General features: G+C 39.3%; 1 protein-coding gene across 1 annotated transcript in view; it reads left to right on the top strand.

Annotated features, from left to right (window-relative positions):
- Window positions 1-306: 306 nt before the first annotated feature.
- Window positions 307-26,896, top strand: part of NXPH1 (neurexophilin 1) — a gene marked incomplete at both ends in the record, with an annotated part of 200,286 nt that continues 173,696 nt past the window's right edge. The window contains one exon of the mRNA XM_081344067.1: window positions 307-360. Within this exon, the coding sequence (XP_081200193.1) occupies window positions 307-360 (54 nt within the window). The remainder of the gene's footprint in view (window positions 361-26,896) is intronic.

Genomic DNA, 26,896 nt, shown 5'->3' with positions numbered 1-26,896 from the left:
CGCTCTGGAGTCAGCCCGCAACTAGTTAATTTGGCCCAAGGAAAGCTCTTCTTGCCAAATGGACTCTTTGAGGCATCCCTTTCTTCCCCCCCCCATGCCAGCTGGGTACCTCTTCTCCCCTCCCCCCTCCCTTTCCACTCAACTCGACAGCTAACCTTGTCTCGTGGTCATGGAGTTTATCCTTTCATTTTTGCCTAGGCTGAAGCGAGCTGTCCTGGCTCTTTAAAGTAGATGCCGGGTGGATCTATGGTTCTGGCGAAACAGAGAGGGAGCCCGAGCAGCGCGAAGGAAGTTTGAGCCGCGAGGATGCAGCCCACATATTGGTACGCGGTGCTTCTGCTGCAACCTTTGCTGTACCTGGTAAGTTTCTGCGCCTTTCTCTCTCTCTCTCTCTCTCTCTGTCTCTGCTCCTCTCCCAGCCGGGGTTGCCGGCGGGATATCAGCAGAGGAGGAGGAGGAGGCCTCGATCCAGGGGGAGAAGTCCTACACTCCAGACAAACTTCTCGGATCCCTGGGTGCCTCCATCAATCGCGGAGGTGCCCTGAGGTAGAGAGGAGAGTTCGGCTCCTGCAAGTTCAAAGGTCTAAGGTTTAGGTTGTGGAAGGGGAGGTCGCTCTTGGGGGGGGGTTTCATTTGGAGTGGGGGTCGCACGACGGATACTGGGCAGAGATATTGCAATCTTATTGATCAGGGCTTGTATTTGTGTGGGAGATTCAGAGTGGGAAGGAAGGAATCCTGCTCAGCGATTCTTGGAAGGATTTTGCCAGTTAGTGGTGGTGTTTCGGATTCATGTTCTGTAAAACTTTTTCCTCCTCACGTTCTTTTAGTTGAGTATTGAACCTTCTGTTCGTCCACGCGTAAGAAAGGGGGCAAAATCACAGGACGTCTTAGCAAATACACGGGATTAAGTTCCAAGCCCATTCTGATGATTCCGCTGTCACCCTGATTGTTCGACCCCTCCCTCCGGCGCACAGTCCGAAAGTCTTCCCGATCCGGTGCCTTCCTAATGATCTGGAATATAACTTCCATCTCTCTCAAACAATAGGCCACCCGCCTCGTAAGTTGAGAATGATGGGAGCAGTAGGCTTCCTGCCCAAGCTGGGAATGATGGGAGTTATCGTTTGGCAATGCTAGGAATTAGAACCCAATACACGTACCAGGAACTAGAAATAGGAAGGTGATATTTGGCAGAATGCTGCTCGGTGTGATCATTGGAAGACAGCTTCTTTGTCTCCATGCCCCACCCTTTGGGGTTTAGAATGGTCCTCCGGAAGGAAAAAAAGGTCTCCGTTGTTACTCCGAAAAGTCCTTCCAGTCGTTCTCCACTAGCGGGAATCTTGGGCGTGGGAAAATAACGTCCCGTTGGTTATCCTTCCCCCGCCCACCACAGAATAAACCCTACTTATATGAACCATTCCGCGGTAAGCCCACCGAGCATCCTCCATTTGCCTAGTCGGAAAGTGCTCGGGAATAACTCCCCTTCAAGATTACCTGGGGCACAGAGATTGCAGCTCCTTTGCCCCCGCGGATCCAGTTCTCTGCATGGATCGAACGATCTGCATCATCAGGGCCGGTTCGGTTTCTTTCGGAAGCCATCGGTTTACAGATCGGATAAACGGCAATGCGAGGGATTAGGGCGGACAGGAAAAAAACAGAACAAGGGCTGAAAAGGCTTGAGTGTAATTTCAACCCAACAAGCAGAAACCTTACGAGCTTCTTTAGAGTCTTCCGGGTTAAGCCTTTCTTCGGAAGCTTTTTTCCGCTGCCTGTAATTGCAAGCTTTGGGCGCCTGAGGGCGCGTTGCCCCAATTTCAGTCTCGTTCGGGACATCTCGGGGTAAACAGGTGAACACGGGGGCAACCCCTCCCGTTGGAAATCAACGCTCTTGGATGCTATCCACCTGCTCATGTAACCTTCGCCCCCTCTCCCTCGCAAAGGAGGATCGTGTGCCAGTTTAGAAGTTTAAAAAAAAAATCTTGGAAGCGTTTTTGTCTTTCCTTTTAATAAAAGACCAACACGCGTGCACTCTGACTATCCCTTCTCTATGCGGTGGTCAGTTGTGGATTCAAAAGGAATGTGAGATCTGGCTGGAGATTTGACGCTCGTCCAAGATTCTCAAAGTGGCAAGACTCACACTAGTGACATCACGTAGGGCAATGACTGTGCAACCCTTCATTGACCACGGACATCTGAAAGGGTCATTTTCCCTTAACAATTTTTTTCTTTTAATTTTTTGACAGGGTGGAGGGAGGATTTTGTAGCACCATCCCTATTCCTTGTGATAGTTGCAAAAGGTATTAAGAAAATTGCTGAACATGTAATCAGGGTCGAGATTCCTAAACTGCGTGAATTTTCCCTCTTTCGTCCGTCATGTTGTTTGCTAGAACTTAAAATAAGTCCTTATTCTAAATGTGCCGCGTGCTGGAAGCAAAGCGCCCCAGTTCTTTACTTGTAAACTGGGAGCATTTGAAATGCATTCCGAGCGCAAATTATGCTGATTCAATTACTGTTTACTTACCAATTTCATTACCTGAATGCCTTCCCCTCCAAGTGGTGGAAATGGGAGGGGAAGGGGGGAAAGGGAGAATTTCCTGAAAACAGTGCAAAATTTAACCGAAATTGAAAATAAACTAACGCTTAAACCCTTTTTCGACTTGGCCCAGACTCTCCCCAACTTTATGGTTCATGTCCAAGTCGCCCGCTCTTCTAATGGTGCTCCAGTTGCTGGCTGAGTTTCCCGGGGCCTTCCTGCAGTCAGGTCGGGTGACAGCACTGAGCTTTCAAGCCTTAATTAAACTTGACTAAAGCATTTAATGCGCGAGCGCGAACCAGTGAGGAATAATGCTTGGTTGCCCGCCGCCTCTTCCTCCGTGGAAGCCGAATTGTACAAAATGGACCGGAGCGAAACGACGTGGAGGGTTGAAGAAAAATAAAATCTGTTTTCATTCTGAGTTCCGCCGGCAGTGAAAGTCCATCGAGGTGTATAAAATGAAAGAAAAGATGGATCCTAATTCCGAGGGCGTCTGCTGCCGGCCCGAAGCAGGGAAAGCCAGACTCTTTGACTGACCAAGCGCAAAAGTTCGGTTAGAAGAACAAATTCTGTCCTTCCTCAGTCTGTCGGGCTCCTTTTCCGACCCTCCCAGTCTACGGCCGAAAGGTCCGAAAAGGTGAGGGGCTGTAGACACCCAACCAACGCAACCTTAGCTACAAGCCGACTTGAGTTGCTAGTTAAAGTTACTGCGGCTCCCAAGGCTGGGAGCGGTTAGAGCGGCGGGTACTTTCCTGGCCAAGCTGTGGATTAAAGCCAGGAACGGCTTCCGGGTGTCTCTGTTTGTGGCTCTCGAAGGAATTCATGGCATAACCTTAAACAAGTTTCCCCTCTGGTTTCCTCTCCCCGCTCCTTTTGGCTTAGTCCTCAGGAATCTCAGCGTTGACTTCTTCCGGATGATATTCTGAAACGTCAGGATCCCTTCTATCTTTACACCAGAGAGCGATACGTTAGAGGAATCCCTGGATGGTACAGAATAACCATTTCATCAGGAGGCTTTCGTTAAAACAAGAACAACCATCTTCCGTTCGCGGGCGAATCGTCACCCATATTTAAAATGTACCAAATAAATAATAATTCCCGAGGCTCACTATAGATGAGCCGATACATACCGTTCCCTTTAACATTTCCTCTCTCTGTGTGCGTGCGTGTGTGTGTGTGTGTGTGGGAAGAGGTGGGAGAGGGAGACGCGAACTATTAGAGGAGTTGGAATCATTCCTAACCTGAAACTTGAATCCGATATCACTTCTGGAGTGTTTCCAGCAGATTTCCAAGTGTGAAGATTACACTTGTGGGTTATATATGGCTTTGGGACAAATATATACAGCATACTATGAAATAAGGCAACATAAAGTTCTGATGGGCAAATAATATATAAAATCCATTTCATTTATAGACAAAGTGTATAGTACAAACAGAAATTATATATATCTTCTCCATTTAAATTCTAAAGGGAAGAATAGTTATGTAAATACGTGCACACACAGATCAACACATTAAGCGTGTTAATGTGTGTGTGCGCGCGTACGTGCGTACCTTTATTAAAATTAGACGATCAAAAAGTTCCCCACCCATATATAAATTATTTAAAACTTAGTAAGAAAAGTTTTTCTGACGGAAGGTATCTGTTATGTGTGGCAACCAGATAGAATCCAACACAAGACTGGAACCGAAGCAGGTTGTCTCAGAGAAGGAATCTCGTTGATTTAAATAGGATTTATTGCGTTCAGTCCCAAACTGTGTGCCTCCGAAGGTGACAGGGAAGAGACAAGGCAGACGTACAAATCGTAACTTCCAAATGAGTCTCTTCCCTCCGACCTCGGTTTAAAGTCCCCCCCCCCTGAAGTCATGGGGTTCCTTCCACTTCGGAGGTGATCACAGTCAAAATCTCCTCGCGCAGATTAGACCAGCCAGGGCGGGGAGTCTGCAACTTCCGGCCTTGCTAGAGATGCCTTGCGTCCTGCTCTCTTGCAAAACGGGACGCATGCTCGAGACAGTCAGGTCGCCCAGCTTTTCCCTACCTGACGCCTACCATATGAGTGGGACCTCATCTCCCATCATCCAAGTGGGATGGTGATGGGAACTGCCGTCCAAACAGGCTGGAGGGCGCCAGGTTGGAAAAGTGTGGTCTATCCGCAAGGCCGCGTGGAAATATTTCCCCTGTGGTTGTTTGTGGTGGCTTCTTCCCGAATCGTGGAGGAATAGGTTGATAGATTTGTTTCGATCTGTGTCCTGCTTAATAGTGTGAAGCACCAAATCAAGTATTGTATTCTGATGGTACTTGTCTTCCTTTGTCTTCCTAGATTTATTTTAGGCACCTTTTCTACATTTTCTGAACTCTAGTTTGGAAACAAATTACTCCTTAGCAGTACATGGAGTTGGTGTGGGTGAGTACGGTCTAAGTGTGTTAAGTAATAGCAGTGCCTTGCACACTGTTCTGGGCTACATTACTTCGCAGCTTAGCGGTGAAGCAGACAATGACCTCAGTGTTTAAATCCTAAACTTTCGCCCCTATCCTGAATGGGCACTGAAGGGGACTAGCATTTGGAGATTAAATCCCAGGTTTATTTGGCAGCCAACTTCATGGTCCTCAGTAGAATATGTGTAAAGGCATTGAAGACCGAAGCTTTAATATTAGAATGACTAGTAATACTTTTGGCCTCTTTGCGTGCTTAACTTCGCCAGCCACTTGACCTCATGAAGCTGGCGTCTAGTAATTGTGACATCTTTTTAAAAAAACAAACCAAGCAAGCAAACAAACAAACAAACAAAACCAGGGGAGTGCAACCAGGGGCGGACCAAAAACTATGTCTGAAACCCTATCACTTTACCCGAAAAAGCTTAGCTAGATTAGGGAAGTTGTATATTCTTTATTTCAAGGGTGAAAGGTGGCGTTTGTTTTTTTACTTGAAAAAGTGCCATGAAGGTGTTTCATTGACGCTGGTGGAAAACCTCAACAGCTTTTGCTATGTATATATAAAAAAGAAGAGCCCTGACCGGATTCTGATCTACACCCTGGTATTCATAATACCTTGTTAGCTTCATCGAAGGAATGCCGTTCTTTCAAATTACGGATCCCGCACGGGTTGGGTAACCGCTGGGCTAATATATCCCGAGGCCAATTACCTAAGGGCGCGGGGGGGTGGGGCGTGACCACACTTTCTTATCTGCCCTTCTCATATCACACCATCCTAGAGGTCACCTGACTCGATCCTCGGGAAGGGGTGTTTCGAGGTCTCCCCATTCCTCCCCGCACATTGAGGGTTGTCCACACTGGCGATTTCTAGCACCTTCCCGATCTCTAACGCGGAGAGGTGGCGACGACAATCGCTGGTGTGGATAGCCTGCTAGTGTGCCTACGCTTAAGGCAAGGGAGAACTGTAGGGTATAAAACTGACCCATGGGTTCGGTTTCCTTTTGGGAGATGGTGTGTGTGGACAGAATAGCTTTTATTTTATTTTTGGGGGGTGGCTCGGCTGCAGATTCTAGAGCAGCTTATATGTTTTAATCAATTCTCCGCCTTGCATGATTTCGGTGTCATTCTTCTCAGAATTAAAGGGCAGAATTAGAACCTCTCTCTCTGTCTCTCTGTCTCTCTGTCTCTCTGTCTCTCTGTCTCTCTGTCTCTCTCTCTCTCTCTCTCTCTCTCTCTCTCTGTCTCTCTCTCCCCCCCCCCCAAGCCAGCTAAGCATTTTCCGCAGGCTGCAGGGAAATTATTACCAACTGGGCCCTATTGTCCTCCACTAACCATTCCTCCCAAGGCTTTTTCAAAGATTGTGTGAGAGTGGGTGGTTGAGTAGTGCGAGTGGGAATGTTGAAAGCATTTGGCTATTATTTCACTGCCTCCCCCCCCTCCTCCTTTCTTTGAAGCGATTTGCTGTACTTTTGTAGATATCAAGAGAAAGAGCAAAACAGCGGTCATCACAATTGATTTTGTTTGTTTGGAAAAATAAACAAAGGAACCCCCCCCGTTGAAATTTTCTGCCTATAGAAAAATAGTTGTCCATAATAAAGCTGCGTAGGATTTCAAGGGTGTTGCAGCAAGCGACCTATGAAATAAAAGTAAGCGTCTACTGCTAGCTGTCTTCTGGATGGAAACACGGGGTACGGTCACAGGCATCCACACACAGATAGTGATTGTTTCTAAGAAAGCAATTATTAAGAGGAAAACAGCATGTCTTACAGAAATACTCTTTGTGCTCCTGTGCAGTCCACTTAGCGCAGGCTCCGCGTGTACCCAATATCATATCCTTTAACCCCAAATAATACGAGCACATTATTATGGCATATCTGGAGACCTCGCTGACACTCCAGACACCACCGGGCATGAAAGAGTATCGCTCGCTCCCCCGTGGAGTCCAGTCTGCTAATGAATCGTTTCCATTGCTTTTATCTTCTAATCCTAAAGACGTTTTCCTGGGAACAACCACCCCTTGAATCTAGTGCGGCTTCCTTTCGAGGAGATGAATAAGGTGGCCCGCTTAGCCTAGCCCGATCTTCCGGTTCACAGTTTCTTAGCTCGCTAATGCCGTTTTGTAGCGTTCAGCAATGCTCGGGGATACCCACGCGTATTAGCAACTTTCCTCTAGTGCAGTCCTGCAAGCAACGGAGGTCAAGGAACTGTTCTTCCTAAGGTAAAGCTCCACAGGAACAGAAAGCAGACTTAGATCTATGCTAAAAACACAACTGGCGGTGCCCAGGTTAGTTCAAACGGGATATACTGCAAATTCTGCTCCTTTTTCTACTCATTTAATTATAGTTTTCTATTTTTAAAATGGGGGCGAGGGCTTGTTGATGCTCCCTCTCTTTAACATCAGGGGGAAAAAAAACCTCAGATTAGTGCAAAGGCATTTAAGTGAAGAGGGAATGGGCATATTTTTCCCCCCTTTGCCATGTAGCTTGCTAATGGAACTCCCGATTCTTTCGGCCTTAATAGCTTCTTTTAAATGTTGGAGGCGCGGGTGAAATGCGGCGGCGGCGGGGCGGGGGTGGGGAGGAGAGTGTGTTTCTTCATTTACACAGAAGCAATATCCCCATCTAGCAAATATTGTTGATTATCTTCATATTATTATAATACTAATTTTATTAACGTAAAATCTCCACTAGAGCAGCGGCGAAAAAAACAGGTTTCTCTCTCTCTCTCTCTCTCCCTCCCTCCCTCCCCCCCCCTCTCTCTCTCTCTCCTTCCTCACTCCCTTCTCCCTTGCTAGGAAGCTCCCGTTTCTCAGAATCGCTCTTCCTCTCTGTGCTGTGATGGGGGCGAATGGCTCCCAGTGATTTCCCTTCTAGTTTAACTCAGCCCGGGTCCGTCTAACTTAGCATTTAAAGCACCCCCTCGGGTGCTTGGTAAATAGGAGCTTTTAGCTACATTTTATGCTACAGACTGACAACCCGAAGACTCTGCTTGACAGATTTCTACTTCTCTCCCCCCCTCCCAGTCTTCCCTCCCCTCCACCCTTTTTTCTTCTTCTAAATCTTGGCAAGCACTTCATCAAGGATAAAAAGGTTCTGCCGTAAGGATGTCACTCAATTTATGGTGAAAGTCGAATGAGTTACTTTTAATGAAAGTGCCTCCACGATGAATATTTCCAGCCATTTCCTGAACAGGCTCCCTCGGATGGAAGGATAGGAGAGCATGCTAGTTTTTCTTTCCTGAAAAATACCTCCCCCTCCAAACTCATTTACCAGCAAAGTCGACCCCGACCGTTCCGAAAACTGTGGAGGAGGTCGGCGCAAGCGGACGCCTTATTGCACGTCGAGTAATGCTGCAGAGCGACTTCTGCTGGAGGTACAGCCGAGGCTAAACTAAAATGACTCAGTGAACCCAGTCAACAGTGTCCCCATTCAGCTATGTGAATAAGCAGACAGTGGTTTAGTACAATCTGTAATCTCTACTTTTGCCTTTTTGTGCTGTAATCTTGTTTATCCACCTCAGATGTGGATAGCTCCTTGTAACTCCTTTATGATCACTAATGGTAGCAGGACCCCAAAATCAAGGGAAGTGAGAAAGACACCCACAGCAGAACGTGGTGTTTCCAGACATACAGTTATGGTGGCTTTCAAGTACACCAAAGCTTAGGAGAGGCTGATGTATGGGACAGCTGATCCTTACACACACAGACACAGACACAGACACAGACACAGACACAGACACAGACAGTTGAGAGAGAGAGAGGGAGAGGAAGACAAACACACAGGCATCCTATCTCTCAGGCCAATAAATCTGTAATACGTGTGTGTGTGTGTGTGTGTGTGTAGGTATGTTATAGAGAACAATTATTGTTCTCTATATTGTTTTGCATAAAATACCTTATTACATGACTCTGGATTGTGTCCAGAGCATGAATCTATTTAGGATGAAGATGATCTCTGAAAGTTTAACAAGTTTGAAAGTCTTCAAGTTTGGTTCAGCTTCTCTGAATAGTAAATTAAATGACAACAATTCCAGAGCAGACTTCTCCAGCAAGGAACCCTTCAAGTATTGTCTGGGAATTCATTGGATTTGAAATCCAACACTTCAGATTAGGATATTTAGTAGAAAGTGGTGTCTACTGGGTGAAGTAAATGAGTTTAATGCAAGTGTGTTTAAGGACACAACTCTAATGGCACAAGAACTTCAGTTTCAAATAAAAGTAGCCAGAATTACTGTTGGAACTTTTCCTGAAATTTATGAAACTTGTTTGCCAATATAGTAGATCAGTTTAATGGTTTTATAGTTGGATACTCTTACATAGGGGATTAATCGGTCTAGGTGAAAAAGGATCCTATTTGATACTAAATGCCACTCAATACCATAGTAGTGCAGGCCATATAGCACAGTGATATGATCAAAATTTATCATTCAGAATAAATTTCAATAGATTCACAGGAACTGTTTGAGAAGCATAGTTATAAAAGAATTTAATTGGTAGTAAATGAATTAAAAAAAGAGAAAAACAGATTTAGATGAGTTTATCTCTGATATCTCAAAGCAAATCCCATTGGCATTCATTAAATGAAGCTATAAACAAATATTCACTAAATACTCCCCCAATTGTCTATTGTACTGGCCCCAATTACTCATGAAGAAAAATAAAATAAAAATAAACCAAACAATACATATGCATTCAATGTGTGTATTGCTGCCTTTTTTAGTGCAAACTTTAGTAGAGAATGATACAATGCTCTTTCTCTGTTCAATTTTATTTGTATTTTATTTATTTATTTGGTTATTTAAAATCACACCTATATTACTTTATAAATAAACTTGAGACAATAAATACATAATACCCCACCTGTTTTCCCTGCAACAACAACCTTATGAGATAGTTGGACTAAGACTGGAATGAAGTCATCTAGTGCATTTCATGCCTAAGGTGGGACTGGAACTCGCAGCCTTCTGGTTTCTAGGCCACCACCAACTACCACACCAGACTGGTTGCTCTGTTGCTTCAAAAGTTCTGAATTGTTTCAAAATCTTCTGTGAAACTGAAATTACTTTTGCCTTTGAAGTGAACCTAATCAAACTTTTGGGCTGGATATATTGAGAGTTATTAATTAGTAGCTAGGATTGCTTTCTTGCTGTAGTTTCTGTCTCCCCAAAAGGGTAGATCAATCCACTATCCACTTAAAAACAGTAAAAATAAGTAAAATACAAACCAACTAGTCTCTTGTTAACCACAGGGTGGAGTTCAGAATGTGAGGGAAACCACAGATGTTGTCTAGGATGGAATCTGGCAGTCAATGAATTATACTTACGTAGAATAGCACATTATTGTAAGAATATCATCTACTTTGTGGTAGTCTTTCTTTGGTCTTCTCTGCCTGTGCCTAACTAACATAACTGGAAATGGGAAGAGCCTTTATTACTTTTTAAATTTTATTATTTATTTTTCATTCAGGTTCCTTATAGGTACTCCTTGACCTTCAATAGTTTGATAAGTGACCATTCAAATTTACGACATCACTGAAAAAAGTGACTTACGACTGTTTTTTTTACATCTACAATAGTTGCAGCATCCCCATGGTCACATGATCAAAATTCAGACACGTGGCAACTGACTCATATTTATAGCAGTTGTAGTGTCCTGTGATCATGTAATCACTTTTTGTGACCTTTTGACAACCAAAGTCCATGGGGAAGTTTCATTCACTTACCAACCATGTTACTAACTTAGCAACTACAGTGATTCACTTAATAACTGTGGCAAGAAAAGGTCATAAAATGGGACAAAAATTACTTAACAACTGTCTTGCTTAGGAACAGAAATTTGGGGCAGAAAGTTGAGGACTATCTGTAAAAGTGATTGCTCATAAAGTTATCACAACACATACAAAGAGTGTGACATAATCTGATTTTTAAAAAAGGAAATGCCTAAACTGGGGCTTGGAGTTCAGGACAAATAGTTCTGCTCCCTTCCCAGAGGGTTCTAATTTTAAATATCACCGAACTGCTTTCTGCAGCCTTGAAGTTGCAGATTCATGTAACTATAGTATACACTTTTAGATATCTAGTTAGTGTCATCCTTGGAGATAATATAATACTCATCTCCATTTATTACGTGTTTATATAATTATTTGATTATATCCCACTTTTATTATTTTATACATAACTTGAATAGCTCATATAATTACTCCTTCCTCCTCCTATTTTTTTCAACAGCAATCCTGGGAGGTGGATTGGGCTGTGAGAGAGTGTCTGGACCAGTTAGCCAACTGGCTTTCATGCCTAAAATGGGGCTGGAATTCATAATCTCCCGGTTTATTATATGAATTAAAATATTAACTCATCTTCAACAATATATCTCTGGAAAACTTTTCAATAAAACACTTGCACCGTGAACCTTTATATGCACACTCATGTTTTGTTGTGTTGGCATACAGAGTAAATATCTCAGCCAGGATGTCAATCTTTTATGGGCAGACTGGGTGAATAGATTTACAAGAAAATGTACTTACTTTACCTGGCACCACTTCAAAGATATATTAAATATCTAATTTACTGATATATAAACTTTAATGTTATTCAATTCCAAGGCTTTGTTAGGTCTTATATGCACTTAGAATTATTGCAGAAATTGGTAAGCCTTAAGCTAGAACACGCACGTTTTTATGTGTGTTAATCACCAACACTGTTTCACAGGCCAACTCTTTCCTGTACATCTGTCTAGCTAATCAGGAATATTTTATCAGTCTGACAAGAGAGAGAGAGAAAACCTTCTTATCCTTGGGAAAGAAGGAAAAACCTACATCTTATATCAGATTGATTCCCTCGCTTTTGTCTTTAGGGTTGCTTTATAGTGATTTTTCTCTTTTTCATGCTTCTGTAAAGATAGAATCTAAGATAGTTTATTTTTAATGCAACCTGTTCCTAACTTGCTTTCCTGTCATCCCAACCTTGTTGCACCTTATTTGCTTTTCTAAGGGACTGAGTAAGAATGCCTATTGAGTGTTTATTTTGGTACCATGGACAGCTACCACGTTAATTTTCTTCTGTGAGATTCTGATAGGATAGGAACAAACTCCCTCTTCAAAAACATGGATAAAGTTTTAAATGTTATATTCTCAAAGGATCACAAGCATATTGCATGCAGCCTCTCTACCTGTAGTAGTGGCACTTTCTGATATAAAACATTCTAGTGTCGTGTACAAAATGGTAGTTGAAAAGCAGTGCTCTAGAGTGCAATTTTTTCTTTGGAAACAAAGACAACAAATAACTAAGACTGATGTTTCATTAAACATTGGTGGAGATTTTAAGTGAAACAGCTGGAATAAAATGTTTCTTTGAAGAACATTTCTTTCAGGCTTCCTCCCTCTCCTTCCCCATGCAGAAATAGGTTCCCTTAGGATTTGTTTCTAAGACACTGGACAAGAGATAAAGAAATAGCCAAGATAGACCAAACCCTTTTAAAAACACCAACTTTCCAAAGTAAGCCCCTTCATTTTCTAGGAGCTCATCTTTTTCTTCCCAAAAAGAAAAGAATTGCTGAAATTAAAAATATCAGCCAGAATTCACTTATTTTCCCCTTCTTTACCTGACTAACCATCTTGCATGAAATATGACTAAATGAGAAACTGAATTGATTTTGGATGAAGTGTCCTATTAAAAGGATCAAACATGGAAGGAAAGGCTTTGGGGGATACATAATTTTTAGAGTTTTCCCTTGAGTGGATTAAAACAAACAACAACATTGTAATAGATTCGAAAGTTTAACTTGGAAGATTATTGACAATGAAATAGCTGCAGAAGGTTGAAGGCAGAGAACATTTAATGACCTTCACCAAAACATAGTTAATGAGGGAGTTTTCTGTTGAGCTGCTCACTAAATCAGTAACTAATAATAATTAATTAATTAACCTTGGCCTTTACATAAATAATGGCAACAAATCTCATTTGTCTCAAAGCCAAGCCTCAGGAATTATACCACAAGAAAGCTGTTATATCGACCATCCATAGTGATGGAAATGAACACATTTAAGACGAGTGTTTGCCCAATTAACCTAAACATAAATGACTGTTTATGAGTTGGGTTGGGGAGGGGGATGGCATTCCAACCAGTATATTTCCCTGCTAAGTAAAACATAATCATTGACTTTGCCTCTCAATCACATAAATCCCTACTTAATATTGACAGAGTTGTTCCCCGAGGGCTTTGCCCACCAAGAAGTGGTTGTCAATAAAATACAAAAAAGTTGTCAAGGGGGTGTGTAGCTGGAAAAATGATAGGGCCTGTGCAATAAAGAATGGAGATGGAAACATTGTTTTAAATTGGACTTATTCAAACTCCAATGAAGAATATGTATTGGGATTGTGAACAGCAAAGAATAGAAACTAAACCACTTAGAATATTGTAGGCTTTTTAGAGATTGTGAAATAATGCTACTCAGGAAAGAAAAAGTCAAGATTTATCTTAGCTATCCACCCTGTGCACTTTACTGTTTGTGAAATGGATATAAGAGTGGCCTGAACAAAAGAGTTGTTTGTGGTGCAGTTTAATGCCTGAAAAGTTAACAAACATTTTGAAAAGCAAAATACTTAGGTTTTTTGTGTGTACATAACTCCATTTTTCCATAAGAAGCTCAAAGTGGCCTATATCCTTTCAACAATCCTCATGTAATCTAAGATATGATTTGTTCAAGGACACCCAGTGAATCCTAGCAACTCCCAAGTACATGGTTATATTTTGTTAAGCTCATCTTTCCTGGTGCTAAATCATGTGTAATATTTTAGATATACTGTATAATCATTTTTCTTATGTTTCCAATTATTCATTTTCATACAGAATTAATCTACAGGTCCCGTGAACCAATATGGGCAGGATTTGACTCTGAGTCTTTCTGTATTCCAGCACTTCTACTGTATCTAAATTTCTCCAATCTTGCATCTCATATTTGTTCATTACTTCATCATTTTCCAAACAACATGCCATTTATGCTGAAGGTGACATGTGGTTTAATCCAATAAATTTGGAAGCACCAAGTTGGAGAAAGTTCTTCTGCTTGACAGATTTTTCTTTTTTTCTTTATTATTATGTTTATATTTTGCCTTCTCTCCAGAGGTCTGTTTTATTTTATCTTTATTTATATTTATTTTGTATCAATAATAACTTTATGGTTAGACTGAAAGATAATTACTGGCCTGATGTCAACATATGTGTTTCCATGGTTGAGGAAATAAAACTGAACCACGTCTCCATCAAATTGTTCTTCAAACTTAATTCCCCAATTGATGGTAACTTTTACAATAGAAGTGAGGCTCCTGTGGCATTCTAAATGTCACCCAACTATGACTCCCAAGTACCTCAAATAGTTGCACTAATGGGTGAAGCATGACTGGTGATCATCCAGCAAATAAGAAAGGCTACAGGTCCTTCATACCTTCTTTGTATGATTCCTAATTTTTGTTTTGTTTGGGGTAATCCATCCTCATGTTCTGGACTTTTTTTCCGCATGGTACTTTGTATTACTTTCTGTGGTATCCTGGACTGGCAGGTTCCTTTTCACATGTAGATTATACCTCTCATTGAGCAGGTCTGTCATTTAACAGAAGGAGCCTGCCTAGCCATTCCAGGTCCAGCTAGTTCCAAGGAGAGAAGCAACCTAGAACTAAGGAGAAACTTCCTGACAGTTAGAACAATTAACCAGTGGAACAATCTGCCTCCAGAAGTGGTGAATGCTCCAACACTGGAAGTTTTTAAGAGGAGACTGGACAGCCATTTGTCTGAAATGGTATAGGGTTTCCTGCCTAAGCAGGGGGTTGGACTAGATGACCTCCAAGGTCCCTTCCAACTACTTCTTCTTCTTCTTCTTCTTCTTCTTCTTCTTCTTCTTCTTCTTCTTCTTCTTCTTCTTCTTCTTCTTCTTCTTCTTCTTCTTCTTCTTCTTTTTCTTTTTCTTCTTCTTCTTCTTCTTCTTCTTCTTCTTCTTCTTCTTATTATTATTATTATTATTATTATTATTATTATTATTATTATTATTATTATCCTTATTAGTGGTAGCAGCAGTAACAGTGAACAACACAGCAGCTGCTTTGAATCCATTGCCTTAGCTAGCAAATGGTCTGGCTTCCTGAATAAGGGGAAAAGATGACTGAAGAAGAATACTGTTGGTGTCCTCTCTCTCCTTCTTTTCTTGCTGAATTTTGAAAGCTACTATAATGCCTATAGTTCTACATTGTTTTGAGTGATGTTTTCTAAAGCTCTCCCCATTAGGAGAGGGAAATCTCTTGGATTTCAGGAATCATTAGAAGCACATCCGTTGCAGAAAAAGGATAACCAGGCTACATTGTCAATCACTGATTTCTGCAGGACACTGCGAACTATACAGTAGTTTAAGATATAATCTGAAAGGAAAGCTTGTTTAGGGGGAAAAAAACCTTCCACAGCTCCATGGTAAGAGAAAAATCTTTAGTTATTGAATTAGTTTACAGTAGTAAAGTGAAACAATTATGGGGTTTTTCAGGATTTAGTTTTGACAGTGTGATAAGCCTATTGTCCTACATATGAAGTGGCTCCTTTAGGGGTTTGATTTGATGCTTTGAGTCATTTTGTATTGATTTGATATTTCTTGTTATATTGATATTTCATGTAAGGACTTTGGGATACTTATTTAAAAGATAGTGTCAAAACAATAGCTTTGAAGGAAAGGGAAAGCTCCCTCTAAGGAAAATTGTAGGCCTCTTCTCTACATTTTTTCCAATTATCACATATTTCTCCCCTATATTAATTGTTATTCAATTAATCAATCTGAATAGACAAAAGAAGAGAAAAAATAACCATCTTGCCTTTTTACATGTGCTGTTGTGAAGGGGAACATGGCAGTTTAGTAAAAAGAAGAAAATGTATATATGTGGATGATGGGAGTTGCAGTCTAGAAGCAAAATTTGTTCACTGAATCTAAACACCTTTGTTGTTGTTGTTAGCTGCGAAGTTGTGTCCGACCCATCGCGACCCTATGGACAACGTTCCTCCAGGCCTTCCTGTCCTCTACCATCTTCTGGAGTCCATTTAAGCTCACGCCTACTGCTTCAGTGACTCCATCCACCACCTCATTCTCTGTCGTCCCCTTCTTCTCTTGCCCTCAACATTTCCCAGCATTAGGCTCTTCTCCAGTGAGTCCTTCTTTCTCATTAGGTGGCCAAAGTATTTGAGTTTTAGCTTTAGGATCTGGCCTTCTAAAGAGCAGTCAGGGTTGATCTCCTCTAGGACTGACAGGTTTGATCGCCTTGCAGTCCAAGGGACTTGCAGGAGTCTTCTCCAGCACCACAGTTCAAAGGCCTCAATTCTTTGGCGCTCAGCCTTTTTTATGGTCCAACGTTCACTGCCATACATTGCAACTGGGAAGACCATAGCCTTGACTATACGCACTTTTGTTGACAGGGTGATATCTCTGCTTTTTAGTGTGCTGTCTAGATTTGCCATGGCTTTCCTCCCAAGGAGCAAGCATCCTTTAATTTCTTGGCTACAGTCCCCATCTGGGACTGTGATCTTGCAGCCCAGGAAAATAAAATGTCTCACTACCTCCATTTCTTCCCCATCTATTTGCCAGGAATTGAGAGGGCCGGATGCCATGATTCTGCTTTTCTTAATGTTAAGTTTCAACCCAGGTTTTGCACTCTCCTTCACCCACAACAAAAAGCTCTTTACTTCTTCTTCACTTTCTGCCATTAGAGTGGTATCATCTGCATATCTTAGGTTGTTGATATTTTTTCCGGCAATCTTAATTCCAACTTTTGATTCATCTAGCTCTGCCTTTCTTACGATGTGCTATGCATATAAGTTAAATAGGCAGGGCGACAGTATACAGCCTTGCCGGACTCCTTTCCCAAATTTGAACCAATCAATGCTTCTGTGTCCAGTTCTCACTGTTGCTTCTTGGCCCGCATATAGGTTTCTCAAGAGACAAATAAGATGGTCTGGTACGCCCATCTCTTTAAGAACTTGCCACAGTTTCTTATTATCCACACAATCAAAGGCTTTAGCATAGTCAATGAAGCAGAAGTAGATGTTTTTCTGGAACTCTCTAGCTTTCTCCATGATCCAGCGTATGTTGGCAATTTGATCTCTAGTTCCTCTGCCTCTTTGAAATCCTTCCTATACATCTGGTAGTTCTTGATCCACATACTGCTGGAGTCTAGCTGGTAGGATTTTAAGCATAACTTTACTAGCATGAGAAATGAGTGTAATGGTGTGATAGTTTGAACATTCTTTGGCACTGCCTTTCTTTGGAATTGGAATGTAAACTGATCTTTTCCAATCCTGTGGCCACTGTTGAGTTTCCAAATTTGCTGGCAAATTGAGTGTAGCACTTTTACAGCATCATCTTTTAAGATTTTGAATAGCTCAGCTGGAATACTGTCACCTCCACTAGCTTTGTTGTTGCTCAAGTTTTCTAAGGCCCACTTTACTTCACATTCTAGGATGTCTGGCTCGAGGTCAGTGACCACCTCATCGTGGTTATCAGGGATGTTAAGCTCGTTCTTGTATAGTTCTTCTGTGTAATTTTGCCACCTCTTCTTAATCTCTTCTGCCTCAGTTAGGTCCCTGCCATTTTGGTCCTTTATCATGCCCATTTTTGCATTAAACGTTCCCTTCATCTCTCCAATTTTCTTGAAAAGATCTCTGGTCCTCCCTATTCTATTGTTTTCTTCTATTTCTTTGCACTGTTCATTTAAGAAGGCATTCTTATCTCTTCTAGCTATTCTCTGGAATTCTGCATTCAATTGGGCGTATCTTTCTTTTTCTCCCTTGCCTTTCGCTTCCTTCCTTTCTTTAGCTATTTGCAAAGCTTCCTCAGACAGCCATTTTGCTTTCTTGCATTTCTTTTTCTTTGGGATGGTTTTGGTTGCTACCTGTTCTACAATGTTCCGAACCTCTGTCCGTAGTTCTTCATGCACTCTGTCTATCAGATCTAATTCCTTACAACTTACTCTAAGCTAGTTCCTTATAGATGCTGTATGTTGGAACTGCAGTTCCCAGAATTCCTAGCCAATATGGCCAAGGATTATAGCATAGCAGCATATTTAGAATCCCTATCCAGTGTTGTGGGGAAATGAAGTGATTTTAGTTCATGTTATTGCCTTAGAAAATCATGCCAGGATCTTTTCCCAGCTGTGGTAGGACCTACTGGAATGGCAAGAATTACAGAGATTTTTCTTTATCCTCTACAGTACTGTCCTCTTGTTACTTTGTTGTGGTTTGTTGCCTGACTAATTATTTTGTGTTTTGTTTTCTACATTTTATTTAGTTGCCTTAATAACTAAACTACTCAATATTTATTGAGATTTTATAATTTGTCTATTGATAAGGGATGAGATATGGGAAGAACAGAGTTTTTAGTGAAATGTTAGACAAAGTGATAAATTACTAAAGTTGTTTTTACTTGTCTGGTGGGAGAGATAAGTAATTTCTTTACACATCCTTTTTCTTATTTTTCCTTTTTTGTGCACTTTTAGTGCCCAGAAAATTCTTAGTTTGCATACTTTTTATCTTTGTATTTGTAAGCTTTAATTCAAATTATTAAAATGAATTATGAGCCATATATGTTGCTTATTGAAAAATAGAACCCCTAGAGCAGGCATGTCAAACTGCCAGCCCATGGGCCAGATGCATCATACTGAAACTGCACCCACCCCATTGCCGGTAATGGGGAAAAAGTCACGATACATCACGTGACGTCACGTGACGTTGCGAGTTTGACATGCCTGCCATAGAGCATTAAGTGAAATTAGATTTTTCAAGGATACCATGCTGATGTTTATTAGGTACAGTGGCTCCTGTGGGTTGCTTCTAGATCTAATAAACAATGCTGGTGTAACCCATAAAGATATAAACTCTTTGAGATTAAGATGCTAAACAAATAGAATAGAATAGAATAGAATAGAATAGAATAGAATAGAATAGAATAGAATAGAATAGAATAGAATAGAATAGAATAGAGTTGGAAGGGACCTTGGAGGTCTTCTAGTCCAATCCCCTGCTTAGGCAGGAAAACTTATACCATTTCAGACAAATAGTTGTCCAGTCTCTTCTTAAAAATTTCCAGTGTTGGAGCATTCACAACTTCTGGAGACAAGTTGTTCCACTGATTAAATGTTATAATTGTCAGGAAGTTTCTCCTTAGTTCTAGATTGCTTCTCTCTTTAGTTATTTTCCATCTGTTGCTTCTCGTCCTGCCTTCAGGTGCTTTGGAGAATAGCTTGGCTTCTTCTTTGCAGCAACCGCTGAGATATTGGAACATTGCTATCATGTCACCTTTCGTCCTTCTCTTCATTAAACTAGACATACCCAATTCCAGCAACCGTTCCCTATATGTTTTAGCCTCCAGTCCCCCAATCATCTTTGTTGCTCTTCTCTGTACCCTTTCTAGAGTCTCAACATCTTTTTTACATCGTGGTGACCAAAACTGGATGCAGTATTCTAGGTGTGGCCTTACCAAGGCATTGTAAAGTGGTATTAATCCTTCACATGATCTTGATTCTATCCCTCTGTTAATGCAGCCTAGCACTGTGTTGGCTTTTTTGGCATCTGCAGCACCTTTCTCAATATATGCTTACTGAGTTTTATGATTTGCTTTCAAAGATTCTGTTTTGTGTGCTTCTGCCAAGTGAAGTGAGCCAAGTGGTTATTAAGTATTCTTGATAATGGCATCTTAGTTTTATTAGAAAACTCCCTGGAGAGGTTTGCCTGATGTTTTCTTGTGCTTTATGCATTTGAGAAAGATATGGTTATTTTCCTAATCTTTTTACATTCTACGTGTGCTCTCACTATTTTAGAATGACTTTTAATTTCATTTTTCTTGTAGTTTCTTTAGTAAAATATATTTTTATTCTTACATTTTTATTGTTTGTTGCCTGAATAATAGTTTATTGTTTTGTTTTCTACATTTTATTGGTTTGCCTTAATTTCTAAACTACCCACATATTTATTGATGGGCAATCAATAATAAGTCATGTCATTTGGGGAAACACAAGATTGGATTAGATGAACTCTTGTCCTAATCTAGCAGAAGTTTTGATAATCTTATGCTAAATCTAATTATTCAAGTAAACAGAAAGACACTGGGAAAACAAACAACCATTAGGAACATGTTATCAAGTTTTGTGAAAATGCTTTTGCAAATGATGCATTAATGAAGGTATTTAGTCCCTTCTTATTGTACAATATTGATAATTCCATTAAAAATCTTATATAAGTATGATCCAGCTTGGAAGATCAAATAACTCAAATTCTAAAAAAGGATTATTACCTAAATAGCTTGATTTTCAAATTTTAATAGCCAGAATGACTGCTTAATTTATTTTATATGGAAAACATGGATCAAGTTACTTTGCATGGGTTTAGATAGTTTCACATAGGTATTAAAAGCAGCACAGTATGATTGGTAAGCCTCACAAAGACATCTATAGGGTGCTATGATTTTGTTACATGGCATGATATTAAGCTTCTGGCTCAGGAGTGGAATATACCAAAGACTAATCAGGGTTGGAATCTAATACTATGTATCTGAAAATCACATTGAGACTGATTTCTGAGAAAACATGTAGATTTGGAACTAAATTTGTTAGTCCATAAAGATTTCTTTCTCAGCCTAAGGTCTCAAAGTTTGGTCCAAGAGTCTTCTTTAGAACATCATTCCTATTTTTCAATTAACCAATTTTGTCTTGATGAGTATACAAAGTAGAATGATAAAACAAAGGAGATCACAGGAAAGTTTAGAAATACTATACATTATTATCATAGTGTTTCTAAAGTTTCCTGTGATCTTCATTTTATCATTCTACTTTGTATACTATTTTCCTTTTTCTACTATCTTCAACCTTTCCGACCACAATGACTTTTCCTAATTCATTATCTACTCATTCCATATACTGAAAAAAGTGAATTTCTGCTTGCAAGAATAATCAATTATTGCTGTTAACATACAGTGAGTTTTTGTTTCATTCTGAATCAGCTGATTAGTTCTTATTGCTGTCCTTGGTATTCAAAGTTATTTTCCAATTCATAAAAATAAGATATCTGTCCTTTTTCTCCTGCTGTTTTTCAGTGTCCAGTTTTCATAGTTGTATATCCATTACCACTACATAGCTAAAAAGACTAAATGGATAATTTCTCAATTCTGATTTTATTTTAATTATTGTTTTAATTTTCTGGTTCTAATGTTATAGTTAAAAAAGGTAAAGTTTCCCCCGCACATGTGCTAGTCGTTTCCAACTCTAGGGGGCGGTGCTCATCTCCATTTCAAAGCCGAAAAACCAGCGCTTGTCCGAGGACGTCTCCATGGTCATGTGGCTGGCATGCCTAGACGCCAAAGGTGCACGGAATGCTGTTACCTTTCCACCGTAGTGGTCCCTATTTTTCTACTTGCATTTTTACATGCTTTCAAACTGCTAGGTTGGCAGAAGCTGGGACAAGTAACAGGCACTCACTCTGTTACACGGCACTTGGGATTCAACCCGCCAAACTGCCAATCTTCTGATCAACAAGCTCAGTGTGCTAACCCACTGAGCCACCGCGTCCCTAATGTTATAGTTATCATTGTTTTATTATTGTATCATCATCATCATCATCATCATCATCATCATCATCATCATCATCATCATCATCACTCTTTGGATTTTCTAAGGTGAGCATTAGATTTTTAAGAGCTATACAGACATTCCTTGCAGTAACTGACACCTGTAAACAACTTTCATTTAAAGACATGTTTTAGTAAGGTCTCAATTTAGAATCTTTATTAATTGGATGAATAATCTTGATTTATCTATTTTTCCTCTTGCTTTAATCTATAGCTGTACCATACTTTTTCAATATATGCTTAATTAGTAAACATGATATCCAACCAATGATGAATAGATTATATTTTTACCCAGTTTACAATAATGGGAGGTTTCCTGCAGTACATACAGTATTTATAACTTGATGGAGGAATGACAGAAAGCATTACCTTTTTTCCACATATTTGCTATTCCATGCAAAATGGACAACATATAAATCAGAAAGGTTTACACATTATGCAGATATAGATATTTTACACATATAAATAAAATGGAATAAACAAAAAGAGAAAGCTTGCCAGAAAGATTTCCATTTATGTCTGCAACTGGAGTTTTACAATTTTCCCTAAAGAATCTATTTTATAGATTCTTTAACTTTTAAAAATTCTAGTAATATAGTCTGGTAAAATCAGCTGCAAATCAGTGTTTTCTTGCAGTTTGTTAGCAACTGTCAGAAAAAAGAACTGGAGCTGTTTACTGGCCTGTTAATACCTCTGTTTTCCTCCATCCATGCATTGAAAGGATCTGTCTGTAGAGGGCGGTGTTCTCTATACATGTGGGCTTCTTCCATAACATGGAAGCTACTTAGCATTCTGTTCTCCATGTTTACCAACCCATTCAGGGCAAAATAATGAAAGGGAAGTGGGAGGGAAGTGCCACAACATCAAGATATGTGGCACAGGACTGTTAAATGGATGGAATTTAATACTATGTTGAAATTGAAATTTTTGAAAAGTTGTTTCCTGCTATAATAGAACTTGAAGAGAATTTCTTTGAAATCTCTTATTATAATTGTTTCTAAACTTATTTGGAGATGGTGGGTAATATTGTTTTCTGTTGTACTTCTTTGCTGACTGCTCATCCAAATTTGAGAAAACTCTGGGGAAATATCTTTCTTCAGGTTGTTTTCCCTTGAATTGTCAAGACTACCAGAGATATAATTGTACAGTGAACAACTCCACCACTTCATAGCTAAATAAGGGCAAGTGGACTCTCCATAAGAATTATTTTTTTGAAAATAATCTTTATTAATCTTTGAGAATAACATTTTAAAATACAATTTTCTTTGAAAAGATTAAATGAAAATATTTATAAAAATGTAAAAGAAAATTTAAATATAGTACAGAAAGTATAAATTATTCTCTTTAGCACTGATTTTAATCAAATTCCTTTTAAAGCCATAACAACACTTTAATGCGTGTTTACCTGTGGTTTTAATTAAGCAGGATTACTTTTATTTGATAGAAATTTGTCTCAGTATTTATGATTATATGTATTTTTTAAAGTCACTGTTGATGGAACTGGTCATAAAACAAGTCTTCTGTTATTTTTTGAGGTTATATGCAGTTAATAATTTACCTTATATATCTACAATCAGAATCAGTATGTTAGAACTTTTTTTACAATTTTTATACTTTAAAATAAGTGTAATGCAAAACTTGCCTAGTTGGTTTACATTTAATCAATAACCAAAAAGCCATTTATAGCATCACTAATAGTTGCTTTGAACATGTTATATATACATACACATTCATATGTATATGCATACATATACACATGAACACACATCCATTCTTGATTTTCTTATAAACAGGCCCCAATATGTGTGAACTGGAACAAATATTTCTAACATCATTTTCTTGAGCACAGGTACTTCTCAGGGCTGCGTCCTAAGTCCACTGCTGTTTGCCCTGTTGACCCATGACTGTTGTGCTAGGTTTGCCACCAACCATATTGTGAAGTTTGCAGATGATACAACAGTAGTGGGCCTTATTCATGATGACAATGAGGGTACTTATCACAAGGAAGTAGAGAGTTTGGTGAACTGGTGTAAGGAAAGCAACCTAGTTTTAAACACTGGAAAAACCAAAGAAATCATTATTGATTTCAGAAAAGGCAGGCACAGCCACATTTCTCTGTGCATTAATGATTCCCCTGTGGAGATGGTTACCAGCGTCAAATTCCTGGGTGTGCAGTTAACAAGTAGGCTGGTGGGTCACTCAACAGCGAGACACTGGTGAAGCGGGCATAGCAGCTCCTGCATTTTCTGCATCGCATGAGAAAAGCACATCTTCCTTCTCCTATCCTTACCACTTTCTACAGAGGGACAATTGAGAGCATCCTGTCATACAGCATCACAATCTGGTTTGGAAGCATCACTGCTTCAGACAGGAAGGCGGTGCAGAGAGTGGTGAGGATGGCTGAAAAGATCATTGGCAGTTCCCTCCCTTCCATCTAGGACATAGCACATAAGTGTTGCTTGAGCAGGGTCCGTAAGATTGTCTGGGACACTACACATCCTCTTCACACTTGTTTTCCTTGTTATCTTCTGGGAGAGGCTCTGTGGTATCCGAAGCAGAACATCCAGATTCAGTTACAATTTTGTGCCATACAGTATTAACCTTGTGAACTCTAAAGCTTCCTCCTTCCATTATTGTATTCAAGATGGACAGTGATTAATAGTTATATGTTACTTATATGTAAGGGTGTAGGTCTATGCATATGTTGTATATAGTATGTTTAAATGTGTGTTATGTATGTGTACACTTTGAGAGCAAGCAACTAAATTTCATTTTTAATGTGTGCCATTGTGCCCACAGTAAAAAAATGTCAATAAATTTTATCTACATACATACTGGCAATTTGGAACATAGTATTCATTTTTACATACATAATGTTAATATGTTTTATAGTTTTAAAAGGAGGGCGTGCAGTGGTTGATTCCATAGATTTTATAGAAGTACTGGAAACAGAATATCAAGAATAGTGTCAAGCATAAAGTGACATTAGAATGTATCTTCTGAAAATGCATATTCTTTTTAAAGCATGGTTTCAATTCAAAATGATTATTCTGTATGTTTCAAAATATTTTAGCAAAGGTCTTTCACAGGTATGAAGACCTGGAATTAACTGATTCCCTAGGATATTTGTTGAAACCCTAGGATTGCAAAGTCTCCTATATATATTTGGGTAGATGGCAATGCTAACTTTTTAGTTACCAAAGCATTTAATTACAATTTCAACTTGATATGTGTGGTATTGAATGTATATAATCTTGGGATAGTCATCTTCTCAGTGTTTTTTTCTATATACTTCTAAAAACTCTTTGTCATGACCTTGGAATAGACTAATTTACATGTGTCCAAAATCCAGGACCCATGACTGTCAACGGAATTAAATTTGGAAAAGTTGTGTCTGTTTCAGGGTTACTGGTTGCTGCTGAGTTACATGATGTCCGTATTCAATGTTCCATGACAGTTTCCCAGCCAGTCTTGCAATCTCTTACTCCCTTGGTCTCCCTACCCAGCTACTTATCTGCCAGTTGGGAAGGGAAGGGAAGAGAAGGGAAGGAAGGGAAGGAAAGGGAAGGGAAGAGAAGAGAAATGAGATTTCCTGCTTCCCACAAGGAAACTCAATGGGGAGGTTGGCAGAAAGTCAAAAATCCTTCTTCAACTGTTTTTTTGCCTGTCATTATTTATTCTGTTTTTCTGTTTAGGCAAATAATTATCTGAAATGATGATCTCATGGGGCACATGTTGTCTAGGTTGAATATAAATGAGATGGAACCTCCATATATACTTCCATAGGTAAAGGTAATCTAAAATGGTATGTTATAAGAACAGCAATATTAAAAAGTCTTACTGAATCTTGTCCAGTGCCCCTCTAGACCAACATTCAGCATTATAATCAGGGCCAACCAGGAACTTTGAAGAAGCTAGGAAACATGGGTAAAAGAGATGGCTCTTTTCCATTGTTTCTCCCTAACATTGGTATGTTAAAAGTATATTGCCCATGATTTAGGAAGTAGCCTGCATTCATTAAGATTACTAACCATTTAAGGCATATGTTCCAGCAGTCCGGCCTGGCATGATAGCGTTAATTGGGGTCCCAGTTTGTTTTCATTAGTGTTTCTTATTATTTTTATTGTTCAATCTGTATACATTCCTTCCTCTGTACACCGCCCCGAGTCCCTCGGGAGAAGGGCGGTTTATAAAAACTAATAAATAAATAAATAAAATAAATAAATAAATTTATGCCATTAAAGAAATAAGATTCCTGATTTTAGCTTTCAAGCTTGCTATTAGCAAGACCAAGAAGACTAACATACATCTTTCATGGATCAGCAAGGGAAATTCTTTTGGTTTTAAAAAGATCTTTGAAGAACTATACAATGAACAATACATTTATTCAAATTTGGCTGCAAGTTATTAACTATATTGCTGTAATGATGGTTTTCCTAATACATTAGCTTTGTCTTTACAACTGTAATTTTGAGTTAGAAATAATGATCTTGGGTGTTTAATATATTTTTCCTTAAGGATTTCATCTTTTTTTCATTCCATGTGCATTTACACACACACACAATTTTTTAAAAATTCTTTTGCTTTTATTTCTTTTTCTTGAATTATTGTACTTTCTACTCCATTTTTAAAATCTTGGTTTGGAGGTTTGACTTCAAATACAATTAAAACAAACAAAATCAGATATACAACTGAGAATTTGATTCTCTATGAATATGATAGATAAAACTATAAATATTGGTAGTCCTTACTAAGGGTGATAATGAATTTGATACCGTGATAATGGTATCTTGAACAGTATCTTGAAATTATAGTAGGTGATTTTTTTAAACTTGGCACTAATATTTGCAATGCATTGGTCATATATCAGTATGTTGCATATATCCTACTTGGTGGAATGCAGGAAATATTACACTGGCTTATAAGGTGTCTTTAGATTAGAGATTCAGCTTGCATTGACTGGCATAAGCATGCTTGGAATAAAATTAAGCACTTTTGTAGTGGTTGTGGCATATTGGCTAAAATGTGGAAAAATTTGCCCTTCTGGTTAGCATGAATATTGAATGTGACAAATTATGAATAATTTGATAACTAAGAGCATTTTGACATCAATGTAAGAAAGATGACTTGAAGGAAGATGCATTGATTTATCATATTATTTATTTACATAATTCTAAACTGTTTCACTCTAAAAGATTCTAATGAATGAAATTAAATGAAAGAAAATTAAATATGATGTATTCCTGTGAAACTAAGAGAAAGGAAGAGGATATAGTAGAACTTAATGAAGGTTGC

The sequence above is a fragment of the Vipera berus genome (assembly GCF_964194415.1).
Source record: "Vipera berus genome assembly, chromosome: Z".
Classification (NCBI taxonomy): Eukaryota; Metazoa; Chordata; class Lepidosauria; order Squamata; family Viperidae; genus Vipera; species Vipera berus.
The sequence above is the reverse complement of the archived record's forward strand: the minus strand, read 5'-3'. Positions and strand labels throughout refer to the sequence as shown.